Raw genomic sequence first — 21,904 nt, forward strand, 5'->3', positions numbered from 1 at the left:
GACAATAAAGATATATTGTATTGTATTGTATTGTATTGTATACTCACAGTGCTAGTCATCATGAAAAAATATACAAAGTGCTATTCATACCTTCATAGACAACTCATCCAGCAATGGATTCTTTTTATACCAGGCCTACCAGCAGTGATTCACCAGCAAAAGGCAGAAGAAGGATGGATGCACATAAATGAAAAAAAAAATGTGGTTATTGTTCCATTGGTGAGCAACTCCATGCCAAGCTGCATCCCTGCCAAAGAAATCTCAATGCTGCAGACTCAAACAGCAGCAAAACCTTTGGGCTTATTACCTTGTGCAAGATCACTTTTCACAAAGAAAATCATGGGTTTCTTTAAGCGTAACCTTGCATTTGTATGTTTTAGTTGCATTTTATATCTAGTGAAACGACAACCATTTTTTGCTCCCTAACTTTGCATGATCTTTACACACGCCTTTGAGATTTCATGTTCTGTACCTTGGTTGCTGAATGTCAGTTTGAATTGCAGGAGTATAAAATAACTGGATAATTCCTTGATTTCTTCGAGTCTTTGAATAATCAAAATAATTTTCATGATATTTGTTTTGGCAATACAAATTTTACCACACTCCTTAAACTATTAAAAGAAAAGAAACGCTCTAACTGTAAAAAATACAATAGTTATCCAGTTGACATGCCTATTATATGTCGAAATCTTAGGTCTGATTTCAAGAATCCAGAACAATGTGGAAATATGAAGAACACTTTTATTTACACAAGCATGAATTTTGCAGCCAGCAGTGGAGCAAAAATGCTCATTGCAGACTTTGAAGAAAGCCATTCACGAAGATTGGGCAATCTCTGTGATATTTTTCCTACATTGACTGTCAGATATCATCTCAAAACAGTCTCTGGCATCCAGTAAGTGAAATCATAAAGTAAATTAAGCAACTATTCACAATGAAGAATTCTCACAGATTGTATTCCAGGCAGTAAAAAGCAATAATTTTGACTTACTCTTTAAATTTCTTTTGACAGAATGTGAAATAAAGTGTTTTACATCCATATGAGATGAAGGTGATATATCAAGAATCAACTTTAAAAATAAAATAAACTTTTTTTATTTTAAAAAGCATGGAATTTTGAGATATTTATCTAAGGGGATGACAAACACACATATAAATTTATTTATTGAGGGCCAGAAGAGTTGTTAAACAATAATAATGGCTCAATATGCCATTAAAACCCCCTCAAATCTACGCAAAGAATTCCAATGTTATCAGCGTTTTAAAGTGAGAATAGTTCATAAATAACTGTGTTTTTTTGTTACTTTTCTGACTTCTAATGATTATGTTGGAGGGGTGCAGAAATGCAGCCTGGGCAGTATATGGTGGGTGGTGGGAGACCAAAGGAGGGCACAACAAATCACCAACAGAAAGATTTGGATTTCAGCAATTAACTAGATATGTGCATTCTTCAGAGGTTGTTATTAGACTTCCTCTATTATGACAATGAGTGCTGAAGGTCTCATTGTATCTCTTATTGCAACCCCTATGTTTCATTCCTAGTGATATTCATTATGTCTGGCCTGCATTTCACACATTCATCGGGGCATCACTACCAAAGCTGCTTCGAACTACACGATAAGGTGCTGAGTGATTAGTAATGAGGCACAGTTCATTTAATAAACAGACTAATGTCTAATAAACTACCTGTAAGGAAAATGCTTTATGTTACAGAAACGATAAAAAATAGTATATTTAAAAAGAGACTTAAATGAAGCATTGTTTTATATGAACATTAATCATGATTATTTAATCACATAACTTTGAATGTCTAAGTGTGGATTATAAATGAATGAAGGGATTTTCAAAGGTAAAATGTGTTTGAGAGTGTGCTTTTTGCAAAATTTCAGATTAAGCACAGGTACAATTCTGCCACAATGACCATCATTTTGACCAATAAGACACAGTTCCGTGCACAGACCAAATAACATCAGATAAATACCAGACATACATATATAAGGCAATTAAGTTAAAAAGTATTATTACTAGCACCAAATAAGTGGCAAAGAAAAATACTAACACAGACAATATCCAATACTAATAGTTAGTAACAATTCTATATTCCAACAATACATGAAAGCTCTAGTCACTTGGCAAAGCATCTCATTATCACCAGCTAATCATCCCTTTGAGATGGAAATATAAGTATTTCTGAAACCAGGTACGACCATGGGATCTATTGGACTCCTTTGGGGGAAAAGCGACAACAATTTCAAACAGCTTTGGGGAAAGTTAGACCGCACCTGGAGTACTGTGTGCAGTTTAGGTCTCCAAATTTGAGGAAGGATATTCTTGCTATTGAGGGCGTGCAGCGTAGGTTTACTAGGTTAATTCCCGGAATGGCGGGACTGTCATATGTTGAAAGACTGGAGCGACTAGGCTTGTATACACTGGAATTTAGAAGGATGAGAGGAGATCTTATCGAAACGTATAAGATTATTAAGGGGTTGGATACGTTAGAGGCAGGAAACATGTTCCCAATGTTGGGGGAATCCAGAACAAGGGGCCACCATTTAAGAATAAAGGGTAGGCCATTTAGAACTGAGATGAGGAAAAACTTTTTCCGTCAGAGAGTTGTGAATCTGTGGAATTCTCTGCCTCAGAAGGCAGTGGAGGCCAATTCTCTGAATACATTCAAGACAGAGCTGGATAGAGCTCTTAAGGATAGTGGAGTCAGGGGGTATGGGGAGAAGGCTGGAACGGGGTACTGATTGAGAATGATCAGCCATGATCACATTGAATGGCGGTGCTGGCTCGAAGGGCCGAATGGCCTCTTCCTGCACCTATTGTCTATTGTCTATTGAAAGCTGGAGCATTAGAAAGTTTGAGAAGAATTGTATTCAAATGGCATCTGGCAGATTATCAGCCTGGGAGTTCAACACTGCCAATGATGTCCGTTTTTCTTTCCATGTTAATGGAGTTTCACAAGTTTTGAGAATATACGAGTAGATCATTAAGTTTGTTATAATGCGATTTGACTGTTTTGGGCCATAACATTTCAACATTCTAACATTCCAAATAACTATATTGATACAGTAGATTTTTTTGCTGGTTCATTTGTAGCCTTTTAGCATGTTTTAACCATTTCCTTTGTGATATTTTTATACCCAGTCAATCCAATTCCAAGGTCTTACTCATCAAAATTTCCTTTATGGAATTTTAGAAAGAATATTCATGATAACATAGTAACAGATTAAAATGTTGAATAGAAAGACTTAATTTCTTGCAACGTGCTAAAACACCAAAACATTGACATATACAATAAGCAGAAGATAGACACAAAAAGCTGGATAACTCAGCGGGACAGGCAGCATCTCTGGAGAGAATGGGTGACGTTTCGGGTCGAGACCCTTCTTCAGACTGGATAGGGGTAAGGGAAACAAGAGATATAGACGGTGATGTGGAGAGACAAAGAACAATGAATGAAAGATATGCAAAAATGTAACGATGATAAAGGTAAAAGGCCATTGTAAGCTGTTTGAAGGGTGAACATGGGAAGCTAGTGCAACTTGGGAGGGGGAGGGAAAGAGAGAAAGGGAATGGCGGGGCTACCTGAAGTGAGAGAAATCAACATTCATACCACTGGGTTGCAAGCAGCCCAAGCAAAATATGAGATGATGTTCCTCCAATTTGTGTTTAGCCTCACTCTGACAATGGAGGAGACCTAGAACAGAAAGGTCTGTGTAGAATGGGAAGGAGAATTAAAGTGTCCAGCAACCGGGAGATCATGTTGGTTCAGGCGTGCTGAGCGAAGGTGTTCTGTGAAACAATCGCCCAGTCTGTGTTTGGTCTCACCGATGTATAGGAGTCCACATCTTGAACAACGGATACAGTAGATGAGATTGGAGGACATGCAAGTGAACCTCTGCCAAACCTGAAAGGACTGTCGGGGTTCCTGGACGGAGTCGAGGGAGGAGGTATAGCGACAGGTGTTGCATCTTCTGCAGTTGCAGGGGAAGGTACTTGGGGAGGGAGTGATTTGGATGGAAAGGGATGAGTTAACCAGGGAGTTGCGGAGGGAAAGGTCTCTGCAGAAGGCAGAAAGGGGTAGAGATGGGAAAATGTGGCTAGTGGTGGGATCCCATTGGAGGTGACGGAAATTTTGGAGGATAATGTGTTGTATGCGATGGCTGATGGGGTGGAAGGCAAGGACTAGGGGGACTGTCTCTGTTGCAACTAGGGGGATGGGGAGCAAGGGCGGAGCTGCGGGGTACAATAAGCCAAATGGTTGTTAAATGTTATATATAGTAGGTAATAAGGAGGGGCAGCAAGGGCGGAGCTGTGGGTACAATAAGCAAAATGGTTGTTAAATGTTTTATATAATAGGTAATATTAATTGAACAAAGCAGTGGTTATCCAGAATAAAATCAAATAACTATGGAATTAATATTGTGAACCATTAAAAAATATTGAAAACTGAAACTATGATTGAAAAATCACAATGCTTTGATTATTTTAAATGAATTTCGAACTCAATTTGCCAGTCTTTGGTTAAATATGTGAATTTCTCAAAATAAAGCAGAATCAAGGAAAAATACTAAGTTGCTTATTGTAAATGTTGAATAGATAAAGTTTAGTCTAGCTTTAATATTTAGTTAACCGTCTCACTAGAACTTATGTCCAAGGACAATAAGAGCACATTTTTTCATTACAACATCAAGGAGCTCAGACCATATTTTTTCAATGTAATATTTAGACACCTTTGATTAATCTACATAGCACAGTAAAAGAAAAGTTACATTGAGAAAATGCCAAAATGGTTTATAAATCCTCTATTTATGGAAACTACTTTTTCTGTGTGTTTTTTATAAAATTGAATCGTAGGTTGTCTTGTGCTAATTGGACCATAAAGCTGTCTTGTAATAGGACAAATGGGAAACTTCAATACAGCAGATGATAATATGGCCTATTGGTACTCATCCTGGGCAGATGTGTGGATTGGAAAATTCACAGCCGTAATAATGCTCATTTGTCTATCCAATTCTATATTCATTTTATCATTCCTATTTTTAGTACATATATTGCATATAACTTCAATCAGTACATTTTATCAATATTAAAACAGTGATAAAAATACAAATTACTGTTACACCTTTTCACAAGATTATATTAGAAGATGTGGATGTTATGTACTGCACATTGGTATAAATGAAAGTTAGTATTTCCCCAAGGTTGCTCTATAACTTTTACATTTACTACAAATAGTCTCACAGGATTTTCACCAAAAACATTATCGGCAATTCAGTGCCAAAAAAGTAAAACTCAGACCACGTTAACCTTTTCATTTCCCGGACAAATCAGAGAACACAGCAGACATAATCACAATATGCCTCAAAGAATTTAAACCTAATTTATATTTGGATCAAACGTTTAGACTAAATCATTGTAGAACAGCAGGTTACCATGTGCTTAACAGTTTTAATTATATTCATCTTGAAATTATAAAGCCAAGCTTTACAATTATTCCTGGGCTTGACTAGTGCCATTCTAACATAAATGAATGATTTGTGATATGATCAGATACCAATTTGTAGAAAGCAAATAGGCATGCACATAGTAACCACTTCCATCCTTAGAAACCCAGAAGGGGCTCAAAAAACAAATACTTCTGTGAATGACAGACCATTGTTCCTTTCAACAGAGTATGGCCACAGCAGAGAGCACTAGATGATACTTTACTAAAAGTGTGCATCATTATTTCAATTGGACATTGCTGGCGGCAGATCAGGACGACGAGTTTGAATTATTTTTGGTTTTGGAGAATTTTTCAGTTCTTCCTCATCCTCTGCTTCACTGTCACAGACATGGACCACCACACTGGGAGTTGATTCCGTTCCTGCGTGTAATTCATACTTCTCTCCTGCAAGAAAAAATGGGAAAAGATTTCAAATAGGGTTTAAAACTAAAAATGCTCAAAACAAACCAGCCAACATCTGTGGAAAGAGGTACAAAGTTAACATTTTAGGTTATTTTAGAAGAGAAGTACAATAACCTGCTGGGATCATCTGCTGGTGTCAAAATGATATTTCCGTACTAGAATGTTTTCCCTTTGGCGATATTTGGTTAATGATTATTTTCGTGGCTTCATTCAGTTTGTTTCCTGAGGCATGATTCAATCCCTGTATGTGAGGTATGTTGGGAATCACCATCACCGTGCTTGTGTTCATCTAACCGTGTGTAAACTGTATCTGTAAGTGGGCTTTGGTCCTGCATACGTTAAATACATAGGTGCAATCTGTGGAATTCTTTCTTTGGCGTGAGAAATCCATCCTTGTGGCGACATGGAACATCTGAACCAAGTTCCAGGCTGGCAAGGCTGCCACTGTTGCCAACGAAATGGTGCGCTACAATCACTCAGTCCTGGGCTTGGCAGAAACAAGATGGACACAGTTAGGGGAGATCAAGTTGGCCAGTGGGCAGTCCATTATCTACTCCGGAAAGGAAAATGAGAGCGAAACATCTGGAGGAGAGACAAAGTAAGCAATGTGGACCTGTGGAAAAGAACAAGCCAGGATCCCATTGACGTACAAATTCGAAGGAGAAAATGGAGTTGGATTGGACACACCCTCAGAAAACCTGCCACAAACATCACCCGGCAAGCCCTGAAATTGAACCTCCAAGGAAAAAGGAAAAGAGGTCGCCCCAGGAGCAGCTGGAGAAGAGTTGTCCAGGCAGAAATGTCTGGGAGTGGGCTCAACTGGGAAGATCTCGAAAGAACCGCCAACAACCGAGTGAGGTGGAGGACATTTGTCAATGGCCTATGTTCCCTAGAGCAGCAAAGGGCTTAAGAAGAAGAATCTGTGGAAAGCTCACAGCTTAAAAACATTTCTGAACAAAATTGTGTCACTCGGGGTCGTATTAAAGTGCACACTGTGCTACATGCAAACTGGACTAGCACAATCTGCAGTCCTAACTACATTTCTCCCACTTGTTGATTCTGTTCAGTTTAACCAAAATGAACAGTCAAAAACAAGCTCCTGTGTAAGTGCAGGCAAAGCTGGAGCCTCCACCTGCTCCTGGTGACAGTACCAGCAATACAGTGGGTAGCAAGTGGACAGAGTGCACAGAATCCCTGCACCCTGATCCTTCAGCGGGCGTGAGACAGTAGTTTTGATGACCAGGCATTGTGCGGCTCATTGGGAAAATTGGACTGAAGGTTGGACTAGGACGTTCTGATAGGAAAATACTAAAACACGTTAGAAACGTTTCAAATGGTCATCTTACAACAAAAAACTATCAAGGTTCATTTGACATGTCAAAAAAGACCACACATTGTTCAACTTCAATGCAGTGTGCATGATTAAGAAATTCCCAGATAATACAAAGATTGGTTGTGTGATTAATATTGAAAAAAGATATCAACGTGCTGTTCAGATAACCAGAAAATAGCGATTGAACATTAAATGCTAGAAGGTTGAGGAATAGAGATACAATGGAGAGCTTATATACATTTTTGTTTAGCTTAGTTTAAAGAAACAGCATGGGAACAAGCCCTTCGGCCTATTGAGTCCATACCGACTGAGCTATAGGGAGAGGTTGAGTAGGCTGGGTATTCCTTAGAGCGCAAGAGGATGAAGGGTGATCTTAATGAGGTGTCTAAAATCATGAGGGGAATAGTTTGGGTAGATGCACAGAATCTCTTACCCAGACTAGGGGAATCAAGGACCAGATGACATAAGTTCAAGGTGAAGGGGAAAAGATTTAATAGAAATCTGAGGGGTAGGTTTTTCCACACAAAAGGTGATGGGTGTATGGAACAAGTTGCCAGAGGAAGTAGTTGAGGCTGGGACTATCCCAATGTTTAAGAAACAGTTAGACAGGACAATGGATAGGAGAAGTTTGAAGGGATGTGGACCAAGTGCAGGCAGGTGGGACTGGTGTAGCTGGGACATATTGGCCGGTGTGGGCACGTTGGGCTGAAGGGCCTGTTTCCACATTGTATCGCTCTATGACCTGTCCACACTAGTCCCACTTTCGCATCCATTCCTTTCACACTAAGGATTTTACAGAAACCAATTAACTTACAAACCCAACATCTTTGGGACGTGGGAGGAAACCAGAGTGCCGGGGGGGGGGGGGGGGGGAAACAGATAGAACGTGCAAACTCCACACATAGAAACATAGAAAATAGGTGCAGGAGGAGGCCATTTTGCCCTTCGAGCCAGCACCGCCATTTATTGTGATTATGGATGATCATCTACAATCAGTAACCTGTGCCTGCCTTCTCCCCATATCCCTTGATTCCGCTAGCCCCTAGAGCTCTATCTAACTCCCTTTTAAATTCATCCAGTGAATTGGCCCCCACTGCCTTCTGTGGCAGAGAATTCCACAAATTCACAACTCTGGATGAAAAAGTTTCTTCTTACCTCAGTTTTAAATGGCCTCCCCTTTATTCTTAGACTGTATCCCCTGGTTCTAGACTCCCCCAACATTGGGAACATTTTTCCTGCATCTAGCTTGTCTAGTCCTTTTATAATTCTATATATCTCCATAAGATCCCCTCTCACCCTTCCAAACTCCAGTGAATACAAGCCTAGTCTTTCCAATCCTTCCTCATGACTGTCCCTCCATCCCAGGGATTAACCTCGTGAACTTACGTTGCACTGCCTCAATAGCAAGGACATCCTTCCTCAAATTAGGAGACCAAAACTACACACAATACTCCAGGTATGGTCTCACCAGGGCCCTACACAGACAGCATCCAAGGTCTGGATTGAACCTGGGTCTCCAGCACTGTGAGGCAGCAGCTGAAAAATAAACTGTTGGAGGAACTCTGGTTCAGGCGTCATCTGTGGAGGGAATGGACACTCTATAGGCATAATCTGTACTGGATGCATCCTGCCATCTACACCTTTATCATCAATTCTAATCCATGTGAATTTCAAAACCAGTATTTTTATGTTAAAAGTGTATGAAATAGTAATGCTGCTTCTTTTTCCTGATCCTTTTTTATGATGGGCAAAAATACAATTGTGTTGAGTTTCTCATCTTTTATCTCTGTAGCGGGTTCTTTCTGCACTGGTCTATTGAATAATGATTGAGAGGTGATTAAACTGAGAGACTTAAAATAATAAGCATATTTGTGAGGATAGATTCTCGTAAACTATTCCCTTTGGTGAGGATTTGGGACACTTTATCAGCTAAAGGTAGTAGAAATCTAGATTCCTCTTTCCCCAACATGCCACATATGCTGGCTCCATTACCAATTTCCAGATTAAGGCTGACATTTTTCTATTAGTTTGGAATATCTAGGGATATGTATCAAAGGAAGGTAAATTAAATTGAGGTACTGATCAACAGAATGGCAATACAAGTTCAAGTGCTGAATGTCCTCTGTTCCCTTGTCCCAATGCTGCTTAAAAAGGATTAACATTTTGTGACAATGGTACAGATTTGTTTGTTATCTCTCGGAACATCCAGCTGGTTTCCCCAACAACAGCCATTCACATCGGCCCCAAGAGCCAAACTGCTCCAGCCTCATGTGGATAAATTGAACTGCATCGCATTTGGAAGTATATTAATGAAGCAAGGCTGTTTAAGATCAATCAAAATATGGTTTGCTGTTTTGAATGTTCTAAAAGTGAATAAGGCATTTTCTGTGTGTTTTTTAAAGGATAAAATCACCATAAAGAGCCATGTGAGGCAGCCTGACATTTGACAGATTGTTTTGAATTAATGAATGCTTCTGACCATTACTTACAGACTTGCTGAATTGCATTTGATTTAAAGATACCAGTTACAGATTGCTTTAATACTACAGAACGAAACATGTCTGATCTTTAAGTCCAGGCTCAAAACCTATGTCTACTCCCTAGTGTTTGAGGCTCATTGAGGAGGCGCTGTGAACTGTTTGCGTGCTACTGTATGTCTCATTTTTTTCCTTAGTACCTAATCAGATGTACAGCACTTTGGTCAACGTGGGTTGTTTTTAAATGTGCTATACAAATAAAATTGACTTGACTTGACTTGATCTCAGCTTTATTAATGTTGTCATTGGAATTATTGATGGAGACCCATACAGTCTAAAAATTACAGTACTTAAATATTTTATATATTATTAACTGTAGCGGTTGTTACATAACTTTGTAGTCAAAATGGATGTTTCAGTAAAATGGAACTGAAATACCTTATGCAATAAAGTCCTTGTAAGCAATACATTTTATTACAGAAAACATTCTTACTATTGTTACTTTTTGCCTTACAGCTAAAAATGTAACAGGGAAATAAATAATTAAAAATGTTACATAAAGTCCTTTAAACATATTCAATGTTTAACTGATGAATTTCATATCTGACATAGACAATAGACAATAGACAATAGACAATAGGTGCAGGAGTAGGCCATTCAGCCCTTTGAGCCAGCACCGCCATTCAATGCGATCATGGCTGATCACTCTCAATCAGTACCCCGTTCCTGCCTTCTCCCCATATCCCCTCACTCCGCTATCCTTAACAGCTCTATCCAGCTCTCTCTTGAAAGCATCCAACGAACTGGCCTCCACCGCCTTCTGAGGCAGAGAATTCCACAACTTCACCACCCTCTGACTGAAAAAGTTCTTCCTCATCTCCGTTCTAAATGGCCTACCCCTTATTCTTAAACTGTGGCCCCTTGTTCTGGACTCCCCCAACATTGGGAACATGTTATCTGCCTCTAATGTGTCCAATCCCCTAATTATCTTATATGTTTCAATAAGATCCCCCCTCATCCTTCTAAATTCCAGTGTATACAAGCCCAATCGCTCCAGCCTTTCAACATACGACAGTCCCGCCATTCCGGGAATTAACCTAGTGAACCTACGCTGCACGCCCTCCATAGCAAGAATATCCTTCCTCAAATTTGGAGACCAAAACTGCACACAGTACTCCAGGTGCGGTCTCACCAGGGCCCGGTACAACTGTAGAAGGACCTCTTTGCTCCTATACTCAACTCCTCTTGTTACGAAGGCCAACATTCCATTGGCTTTCTTCACTGCCTGCTGTACCTGCATGCTTCCTTTCATTGACTGATGCACTAGGACACCCAGATCTCGTTGAACTCCCCCTCCTCCTAACTTGACACCATTCAGATAATAATCTGCCTTTCTATTCTTACTTCCAAAGTGAATAACCTCACACTTATCTACATTAAACTGCATCTGCCATGTATCCGCCCACTCACACAACCTGTCCAAGTCACCCTGCAGCCTTATTGCATCTTCCTCACAATTCACACTACCCCCCAACTTAGTATCAACTCATTGTTATAATCAATGCCTTCTCTATTTACAATTACAGTACTAATTATTTTTTGAACCAATTGATACCTTTCATTTCTTTTACATTGCTTGACATCATATTCTACTTTTTTATTTCATTCAAGGTAAAAATTCCATCTAATTTTACTGTGCAGTTCTAATTTTAACATGTGCCCTTATATAATGCATGATTTTCTGTGATCATTTTAAACAATTCTCTTCATAATCCTGAAAATCCTGAAAATCTATACTGATCCATCTCAAAGACACTAATGCCTTTCAAAAAATGTTAAATTGGTTATATTTACATTAGAAAATTCATTGGGGTAGTTTTGCAACCTATTTCTTTGCCAAACCACCATCTGTGTATTTTCTGATGGAAACTGAATGCAGAGCTAGCATCTTTCACCACATATCCATGCTGAAAACGGGGGAGTGTGTCAGGGCCTTCACCGTGACAGCCATGATATTGGGAGAAACAGAATGATTAAACCACCAGAGACAGGATCATTAATACCTGAAGGACTGAAGGGGGGGGGGACTGAGGGTTTGTGAGAGACAGGACGATTAAACCCGGAGACAGGATGATAAAAGTTTAACACTGCCTTTGTTAAGACACTGAGAGAATGATTGTGGACAGAGATAAGCTACACAACCAGCCACAATCTTAAGAAGGTGTCAACGAGGCAGGAAAGGGTTAAAATGAGTCATGCATGTAGATAGCTACTGCGCTTGCTTAATGAGGTAAATGAACATTGCAAATACGCCCCTGATCCTGAAACAGCTAATTACCATTTACCTGCAATGTATGATCTGGGAGTTACCCTGGGCAGTACAGAAGATTGTGCACCTCAGCGCTCTGATTGGAAGGAGCCCGAAGGGGAGGGGGATCCAACGAAGGGGAGGGAGATTCAAAGTAGTTGTATTGTATAAAGAGAAGGCACTGTCTTTGTCTTGGTGTGTCTCGATTTGGAGAGGCACCCGGCTCTGCAGACTCGTAATAAATATTTCTTGTTTCAACGACTTTGTCTCTGGCATCGTGATTGTGAGCACCAAAGTTACATCTCACAAGCTTGGGGGCTCGTCCGGGATCGCCACTTCGGCCGCTTGACGGAGGCACGGAAGGAAGGGAAGGTGCACCCTGCTGATTTCAGCAGTCTCTGATCTCCTTGCTTGCCATCAGCAGTTTGAGCGAGTGATATCCGGACAAGAGACTCGTGGAAACAAGAGGGAATCCGGAGTAAGGAAGGGATCAATCGAGCAATTTCTGTGCACAGGACCCGGGTAAGAAAAGTGACTATCAAGTATTACTCGGGCGATTGGGTTCTGTCGGACGGGAAAGGTCGGACAGGGAGGATGGGTAATTCTTGTGTTAAGAATAATGACCCAGGGGATTAAAAAATGTGCCAAGGAAAAGGGACCAAGGGAAGAGGGTCCCCACATTCCGCCCGATAGTCCGTTGGGGCAAATGTTACAACTCTGGGGAGAAGGTGGCACTGGGGGTAAAAATAAGGAGATTATGATTAAATTCTGTTATTTTGATTGGCCAAAGGAACCAATAAAAGGGAGTTCAGTCTGGTGGCCACGACTGGGCTCCGATGAGGATTGGGGTTAGCAGAGCAACTCGACCAGTTTTTAGGTCCAAATACATATACCTGGGACGAACTGATGTCCATTATGGGAAATCTGTTCGACTCTGCAGAAAGACAAATGATTAGACAGTCCGGAATTAAAATCTGGGAGTGATCCGAGCATCATCCAGCTGTAGCGGGGAACGTGAAGTACCCGATTGCCTCGCCCAATTGGGACAAGCGGTCCGAAGAGGGTCAGAAAAATATGAGAGAACTCCGGGAAATAATAATAAAAGGAATAAGGGAGGCCGTGCCTAAGGGAAAAAAATTTGAGCGAGCATTTGAGAACCAGCAGGCAAAGGACGAGGCCCCCACTACCTTCCTACGAAGGTTAAGAAAGAACATGCAGCAATATTCAGGGATTCACCCGGAGTCAGACGCCGGGCAACAACTTTTGAGGGCGAATGTTGTGACCAAATCCTGGCCTGATGTCCGGAAGAAATTAGAAAAGATAGAGGATTGGAATGAGAAACCATTAAACCAATTATTAACAGAGCCACAGAGAGTATATGTGCGACAGGATGAGGAAAGGCAGAAGGGAAAAGCCAAAATGATGATGCAGGCGGTAGAGCAAGTGGTTGAGCAAGACCGAGAAGGGGATAGACGGAAAGAGACCTATAGGGGACGAGGAAGAGGAAGAGGAATGAGGGGGAGAATGGGAAGCGAGAGGAGAGACATAGGATGCGATGGGGCATGGAGAACAGGACCTTCCAGGTGTTATCACTGTAATGAAGAAGGACATTTTAAAAGGGAGTGCCAAAGAACTAAGGAGAGAAGTTCAGTCATATACCCTGATGGAAGAGGAATAGGGGTGTCAGGGGTTCCCCTCCTTGGGGTTAACAGGACACAAACGGGAACCCCTAGTAAATTTAAAAATCGGACCCCAGGGAGCGGACACAGTGTTCATGGTGGATTCAGGAGCTGAGAGATCAAGTGTGACCAGAATACTTGAAGGGATGGCAACTGGGAAAGGGCATGTGAAGATTTCTGGAGTAGGAGGGGAAGTGATGACGGCCCCGGAGATAGAAGGAGTAAAAGTAAAATATGAAAATAGGGACGCGGTGGAGGATTTGATTCTAGTTCCACAGGCTGGAGTAAACTTAATGGGACGGGATCTGCAGATCCAGTTGGGAATAGGAACGGCACCTGTGGAAGGGCGGATAGTGGTCCAATTATATAAACTAAAAGAAGAAGATGAACAGAGGATCAATGATCAGGTCTGGGCTAAGGAAGGAAATAGGGGGGGACTGAGGATACCACCCCTCCGGATAGTCCTCAGGGAAGGGCATGATGCCGTGCGAGTCAGGCAATACCCCATCTCCATCGAGGGTCGAAAGGGACTGCAACCGATCATAGAAAATCTATTGAAGGAGGGAGTATTGGAAAGTTGCATACTCCCTGGCACCCGCAAAATTCGGGAATGGTGGAGAGGATGAATGGCACCCTAAAGACACAAATTACCAAACTAATGGAGGAGACTAGACTACCTTGGACTAAGTGCTTGCCGATAGCCTTGCTTAGAATTCGAACTGCCCCACGAAAAGATATAGCAGTATCCCCCTACGAAATGTTGTTTGGGTTACCTTATTTGGGAAAGATAGAAGGAATATCCACCTTAGAGGGTGGTGATGTTTTCTTAAGGAACTATCTACTGGCAGTCTCTCGTTCTATTACAGAATTAAAAACCAAGGGGCTGCTGGCACAGAGTCCCCCGCTCGACTTTCCAATCCATTCCGTGAAGGCGGGAGAGTGGGTTCTTGTGAAATCGTGGAAGGAAGAAAAATTGCAAACCCGTTGGACTGGTGCGTATTTGGTACTGTTGAAAACGGAGACTGCAGTGCGGAGAAAAGAAAAAGGGTGGACACACGCAGCGCGAATAAAGGGACCAGTGGAACCTCCAGCTGAGGAGGACTGGACAGTAAGGCAAGGAAGTGAACCACTGACTCTGATCTTTGAGAAAGAACAATTGAACTAAAAGATTACAATGCAGTGCGTGGCACTGGTGCTCATGATGGTCGTCACTGTAAGTAAATGTATGGACAGCTGTGATAAATGTTACCACCCCATCAGGTATGGCGGACAAACCAGAAGGTCTTTTACCTATCATTCCCATGTGCATGACTCATGTTATACCCATAGGACCAGAACCAGCTGTGTAAGATTTGAGAAGTTTTCCCTCATTCGGAAAGCAACACCAAACCAAAGAGCTGCAGTTTGGACATTTTAAACGGGAGACTGGGGCTGATAGCGGAGAAAGGCTGCGGTCAGTTTACCAAAGGATGTCACAATCCGTGGGTCCTAAAATGGCCGCAGGACCTCGTGACCAGCCACAAAAAGTAAAAACCTTACAATCCAGTCTCTAGGTTTCTGCAAAGCCACGGCCAGAACAATGGATGGGTATTGGCCATGCAGAAACCTGCGAAACCAGGTCGAAGTCCAGACACTGGGGCGCTGACATCAGCATACTCACAATGCCCCAAGCCGACCTAAACAGTTCATCTCGTTAAGGGGGCACAATAGCCCATAGAAAACTACCTGGTAGGTGATGGGAAACCAGTTAAAACCCATCACCTCGCAACGAAATACCAATTAACACCGTCTGGCCATCCCCGTTATCCCCGGACATAAGCGCAGATCAGAGAAAGAACTCATACATATCTTTTTGAACAAAGAGATTCCAAGATCTGGCGGGAGATAGGACAGGTCAGAATAGTATAACTGGCCACGACTTTTGGGTTCAAAACCCACAGAGAAAACCGGGTTCCAAGAAACGGACGCAAGAAGGAAGTCAAACGAATGCAGGAGGAAGAAACGACAGGCAAGAAGAACGGATGCAAGAGAGAGGAACAGGCACGCAACTCGAGGAGAAATACTGAAAAACGAACAGCCAGTAACCCCAGTAATAGCCCCATGGTGAGCATGCACCCCGATCTTGCATATCCTGGACATAGTTTAGTGTAGAGGGGAGGGTGGTTTGAATAAACGTTGGGTGTGTAAAGAAATATGTGTTGGTCAATGTTGCGATGTGTCGTACGTTCCCCATCTTACAGTCGTGTATATGTCTTGTAGAACTGTGTGTTTAAGAATTCAGCGAAAAAGGTATTCGTGTATATGTCTTGTAGAACTGTGCGTTTTGTGATTCATAAGTCAAAGGTATTCATGTGATTCAATATGTGTTTAATAGATATGTCATATAGAAATGTATAAATATTCATGGACAATAGTCCCAAGCGCTAAATAAAAGCCTTTTTCATTTAAACCCTGGTTTTCAAATCTGGTCTGGTGGAATTTTTCTGCACTATAAAAGCTCCTGCATCTAAGTCCAGTGTCTAGAACCGTAAGGGGTGAGTGGGTCGAACCACTCACGGGGAACCAGTGTGCACGGCCTGGTCAAGGGATCAGAGCAAGGCACGGGGACCTTAGGTCGGGCGAAAGCTCGGCGCAGAAACCCCTTACAGCTGTAAGGAGGGGGGAGTAGAATACTACTTAGTGCAGAATTTGGGATACACAGGAATGAGGATGTATAGGACCTGCCCTAAAGGACAGAGATGGCTTTGCTTATGGAAAGCCGGGCAATGGGGGATGGGTTCCCAATTGGGGAAGGAATATTCAGACAGGGAAAAGGAAATCCTAATAAACAGGCTAAAAGGAAAAGGGATAACCCAACCAGCCCCACCAGCCCCAGCTAAGAGACCTCCAGTATCTGTATCCTTATACGAAGAGATACAGAAGCAGATAAAAATTCCTGAATTCGGAGGGAATCTCTTTGTGGACCTGGCTACCAGGATTGCTCAGACTCTGGGTGTCAAGGACTGCTGGGTTTGTGGAGGACCTCTTATGAGTTCTCAATGGCCTTGGAGGGGATCAACTGTCGAAGTGTGGGACTGTTTGAGTGGAACATCACAAAAGGGAGAGATCGAGGCCCCCAGGAATGGCTTTTGACTGACACTCCAATAGGGACGGAATGTATAGCTCGACCAAGGACTCCGGGGAAAGAAGAAGTCGGCATCAGTCCTTGTCAACGCATCTTAACCTTGTGGGAGAACCAGACACGGACCTGGTGGCCTGAGGAACCTAAATGGTATCTGGCCAAAGAAGACTGGGGGAACTGTATAAACATCACCCCAGTCAGAAACAAAACAGACAATGAAAGTCGAATCTGGAACTGCACAGGGAACAACCCATATCAGGGGGTTACCAATCTTACGGGACCTTTGGGAAAGTGACACGGTTAGTGGACCTGCTCCAGAGGGATTGCTCTGAATCTGTGGACATAAGGCCTACTCAGTACTCCCGGGGAGGTGGAGTGGAGCGTGTTTTATTGGGTTAGTGCAGCCAGGATTCTTTTTATTGCCAGCTGAAGGAGGACGAATGCTGGGCACCCCAGTGTTTGATGACCTACACCTACAAAGAAAGAAAACGGAGTTAGAGATAGGAACCTGGGAGGATCCTGGTGGAAAACGGTGGCACTGGTGATCTTATGTGCACTGGCTGGGCTGATCTTTATCCCCTGTTGTATACCTTGTCTTAGAGAGCTTATAACCAGGAGCATAAGTCAGATGCAGGCTGTAGCGATACCAATGGGGGCAAGAGGGGAGGTGCAGAAAATTATGATAATGCGACCAGGGGAGGTTCTGGATTCACAGAGAAAGGAAATTAGGAGAATGCTACATCAGTTGGAGAGAAAGGGGTTCGAAAATGGGGTTTAATCAAGGAAGCGTAGCAAAAGAAAAAGGGTGGTTTGTGAGAAACAGAATGATTAAACCACCAGAGACAGGATGATTAATACCTGAAGGAATGAAGGGGGGGGGGGGACTGAGGGTTTGTGAGAGACAGGACGACTATTGATTAAACCCGGAGACAGGATGATAAAAGTTTAACACTGCCTTTGTTAAGACACTGAGAGAATGATTGTGGACAGAGATAAGCTACACAACCAGCCACAATCTTAAGAAGGTGTCAACGAGGCAGGAAAGGGTTAAAATGAGTCATGCATGTAGATAGCTACTGCGCTTGCTTAATGAGGTAAATGAACATTGCAAATACGCCCCTGATCCTGAAACTGCTAATTACCATTTACCTGCAATGTATGATCTGGGATAAGAAAATAACTGCAGATGCTGGTACAAATCGATTTATTCACAAAATGCTGGAGTAACTCAGCAGGTCAGGCAGCATCTCGGGAGAGAAGGAATGGGTGACGTTTCGGGTCGAGACCCTTCTTCAGACTGATGTCGGGGGTGGGACAAAGGAAGGATATAGGTGGAGACAGGAAGATAGAGGGAGATCTGGGAAGGAGGAGGGGAAGGGAGGGACAGAGGAGCTATCTGAAGTTGGAGAAGTCGACGTTCATACCACCGGGCCGCAAACTGCCCAGGCGAAATATGAGGTGCTGCTCCTCCAACTTCCGGCGGGCCTCACCATGGCACTGGAGGAGGCCCATGACAGAGAGGTCAGACTGGGAATGGGAGGGGGAGTTAAAGTGCTGGGCCACCGGGAGATCAGTTGCGTTAATGCGGACCGAGCGCAGGTGTTCAGCGAAGCGATCGCCGAGCCTGCGCTTGGTTTCGCCGATATAGATAAGTTGACATCTAGAGCAGCGGATGCAATAGATGAGGTTGGAGGAGGTGCAGGTGAACCTCTGTCTCACCTGGAAAGAATGTTTGGGTCCTTTGATGGAGTTGAGGGGGGAGGTAAAGGGACAGGTGTTGCATCTCGTGCGGTTAGGGTGGTTTGGGTAGGAAGGGACGAGTGGACCAGGGAGTTGCGGAGGGAACGGTCTCTGCGGAACGCAGAGAGGGGAGGGGATGGGAAGATATGGCCAGTGGTGGGGTCCTGTTGTAGGTGACGGAAATGTTGGTGGATAATATGTTGGATCCGCTGGCTGGTGGGGTGGAAGGTGAGAACGAGGGGGATCCTGTCCTTGTTGCGAGTGTGGGGATGGGGAGCAAGAGCGGAGCTGCGGGATGTAGAAGAGACCCTAGTGAGAGCCTCATCTATAATGGAGGAGGGGAAGCCCCGTTTTCTGAAAAACGAGGACATCTCGGAAGCCCTAGTGTGAAACACCTCATCCCGGGCGCAGATGCGGCGTAGACGGAGGAATTGGGAGTAGGGGATAGACTTTTTGCAGGGGACCGGGTGGGAAGAAGTGTAGTCCAGATAGCTGTGCGAGTCGGTGGGCTTGTAATAAATGTCCGTCACTAGTTTTTCTCCTGTGATGGAGATGGTGAGGTCCAGAAACGGGAGGGAGATGTCAGAGATAGTCCAGGTATATTTAAGAGCAGGATGGAAATTGGAGGTGAAGTGTATAAAGTCAGTGAGTTCTGCATGGGTGTAAGAGGTAGCACCAATGCAGTCGTCGATGTAGCGGAGGTAGAGTTCGGGGATGGGGCCAGTGTACGTCTGGAACAGGGATTGTTCGACGTACCCAACAAAGAGGCAGGCGTAGCTAGGGCCCATGCGAGTGCCCATAGCCACGCCTCTGGTTTGGAGGAAGTGGGAGGAGTCAAAGGAGAAGTTGTTGAGGGTAAGAACCAGCTCTGCTAGGCGGAGGAGAGTGTTGGTCGATGGGGATTGGCTGGTTCTACGGTCGAGGAAGAAACGGAGGGCTTCGAGACCATCCTTGTGGGGGATGGAAGTGTAGAGTGACTGGACATCCATGGTGAAAATGAGGGAGTGGGGGCCTGGGAACCGGAAGTTATCCAGGAGATGGAGAGCGTGTGAGGTGTCTTGGACGTAGGTAGGGAGGGATTTGACCAGGGGGGATAGGATGGAGTCGAGGTAGGTAGAGATAAGTTCGGTGGGGCATGAGCAGGCAGAGACAATGGGTCTGCCGGGACAATTGTGTTTGTGAATTTTGGGTAGGAGGTAGAATCGGGCCGTGCGGGGCTGGGGAACTATGAGATTGGAGGCACTGAGGGGTAGTTCGCCGGAGTTGGTGAGGTCGGTGATGGTGCTGGTGATGAAGGTCTGGTGTTTATCGGTGGGGTCATGGTCCAGGGATAGGTAGGAAGAGGTGTCTGATAGTTGTCGTCTGGCCTCGGTGCGGTAGAGGTCAGCACGCCAGACTACCACAGCCCCTCCCTTGTCAGCGGGTTTAATTATTAAGTCCGGGTTGTTGCGGAGTGAGTTGAGGGCTGCACGTTCAGGAGGGGAGAGGTTGGAGTTAGTCAGGGGAGTGGAAAATTTGAGGCGGCCGATGTCACGCCGGCAGTTTGAAATAAAAAGTTCTAGTGGGGGTAGTAGGCCATACTGGGGGGTAAAAGTGGAGGGGGTCCGTTGGAGACGGGAGAAGGGGTCATCAGTGGTGGGTCGGGACTCCTTGCCATGGAAAAAGGCTCGGAGGCGGAGGAAGAAGAGCTCCACGTCATGGCGGACGCGGAACTCGTTGATGTGGGGGCGGAGGGGAACAAAGGTAAGGCCTCTGCTGAGGACCGACCGTTCGGTGTCTGAAAGGGGGAGGTCAGGGGGGATGGTGAACACCCGGCAATGGTGGGGGTTGGGGTCGGATGGAGGCAGGGGGGCAGGTGGAGGGGATGTATGGTGGGGGGGTGGTGGGTTAGCTGGGCAGAGGGGGGCATGAGAACCGATGTGGGGAGTACTGGGGGTCGCCTGGCTGGAGGGGGAAGGGGGAGAGCCAGTGGAACCCCTGCTGCAGTTGCCTGTAGTAGGGGGTGGGCAGTAGGACCCAGCAGTGATGAGGGGCTCTGCCTGGTGGGGGCTGTGGGCCCAGCGCGGTGTGTGTGGGCCAGGTGGAGCTGCAGCCTGTTGTTGGTCCCGGGGGCCGGGTACAGCGACGGCTGTGACCTGCTGCTGGGCGGTGGATCTGGGAGTTACCCTGGGCGGTACAGAAGATTGTGCACCTCAGCGCTCTGATTGGAAGGAGCCCGAAGGGGAGTGGGATCCAACGAAGGGGAGGGAGATTCAAAGAAGTTGTATTGTATAAAGAGAAGGCACTGTCTTTGTCTCGGTGTGTCTCGATTTGGAGAGGCACCCGGCTCTGCAGACTCGTAATAAATATTTCTTGTTTCAACGACTTTGTCTCTGGCATCGTGATTGTGAGCACCAAAGTTACATCTCACAATATGGTTTCATAAGGCATCAGGGAGAAGGAAAAAAAGTGAGGTGGATGGGAGTTGCAGGGGTTGACATGTGTCTTTAATGTCTGCGATCAAATCGCTTTCTGCTTCCCCCAGATGAATTCCCATGCTGTAAGTGCCCCCAGGCATGTGCTCCGAATTCAGGCACAGATCTCTGCAGCAAAAAGTTCCTGTAAGCAATCTGACACATGGAAGTGATCTCTACTGCAAGCAGCGCAGTGAACAGTCAGGCAGGGACAATCAGAGAGCAAAACATTGATGTTCCAGCCGGGACACATAAATTCATCCGCAGTTGTTGACTTGGTGTGGGGTTTTGTTCCTTTTTTATTCTGAGGAAAAATCGCAGTTAACAGGTCGCACTTTATTAATCTAATTTGCACCTGCAAGGATGCAATAAACATCATGCACAGCATGTTTGTGAATGAAGATGGGAAATGACACCCACGCTAGGATGAATTGCATTCAGAACTACGTTCACAATTCCCCCAAAGGGCAGGACTCCTACCAATATTAAATAAGCAGAACTGCTCTTCCAGGTGAAATCTTGCATAAAAATAGATATGAACTGATCTAACTTCCAAGCAAAAGTTTCCACAAGAGGTAAGGTTAATTTCCTTCAGTACAAAATAAACTGATGGAATTGATGCTCTTAAATGGACCACTAAGGAACAATTTCTGATCTTTCAACCTACCTCATTGCAGCCCTTGCACTATCTGTACTTTCTCTGTAGCTATAACACTATATTCTTCACTTTCTCTTTTAATAGTATCTGCATGGTTTGATTATGCTTATGCATGGTATGATTTGCATGGAAAGCACACAAAACAAAGTATCTCACTTATTTTAGTACACATGACAATAATAAACAAATACCAATAGTGAAGACTAAAGGGCTGAAAG

General features: G+C 44.0%; 1 protein-coding gene across 3 annotated transcripts in view; it reads right to left on the reverse strand.

The window, feature by feature from the left end:
* Positions 1-700: 700 nt before the first annotated feature.
* rcan2 (regulator of calcineurin 2) overlaps positions 701-21,904 on the reverse strand; it is a 237,565-nt gene continuing 216,361 nt past the window's right edge. For all 3 annotated transcript variants that reach the window (XM_078399503.1, XM_078399502.1, XM_078399504.1), the window contains one exon: positions 701-5,899. In XM_078399503.1, coding sequence (XP_078255629.1) covers positions 5,739-5,899 — 161 coding nt within the window. In that variant the 3' untranslated portion in view covers positions 701-5,738. The remainder of the gene's footprint in view (positions 5,900-21,904) is intronic.

This window comes from Rhinoraja longicauda, chromosome 5 (assembly GCF_053455715.1).
Source record: "Rhinoraja longicauda isolate Sanriku21f chromosome 5, sRhiLon1.1, whole genome shotgun sequence".
Taxonomy (NCBI): domain Eukaryota; kingdom Metazoa; phylum Chordata; class Chondrichthyes; order Rajiformes; family Arhynchobatidae; genus Rhinoraja; species Rhinoraja longicauda.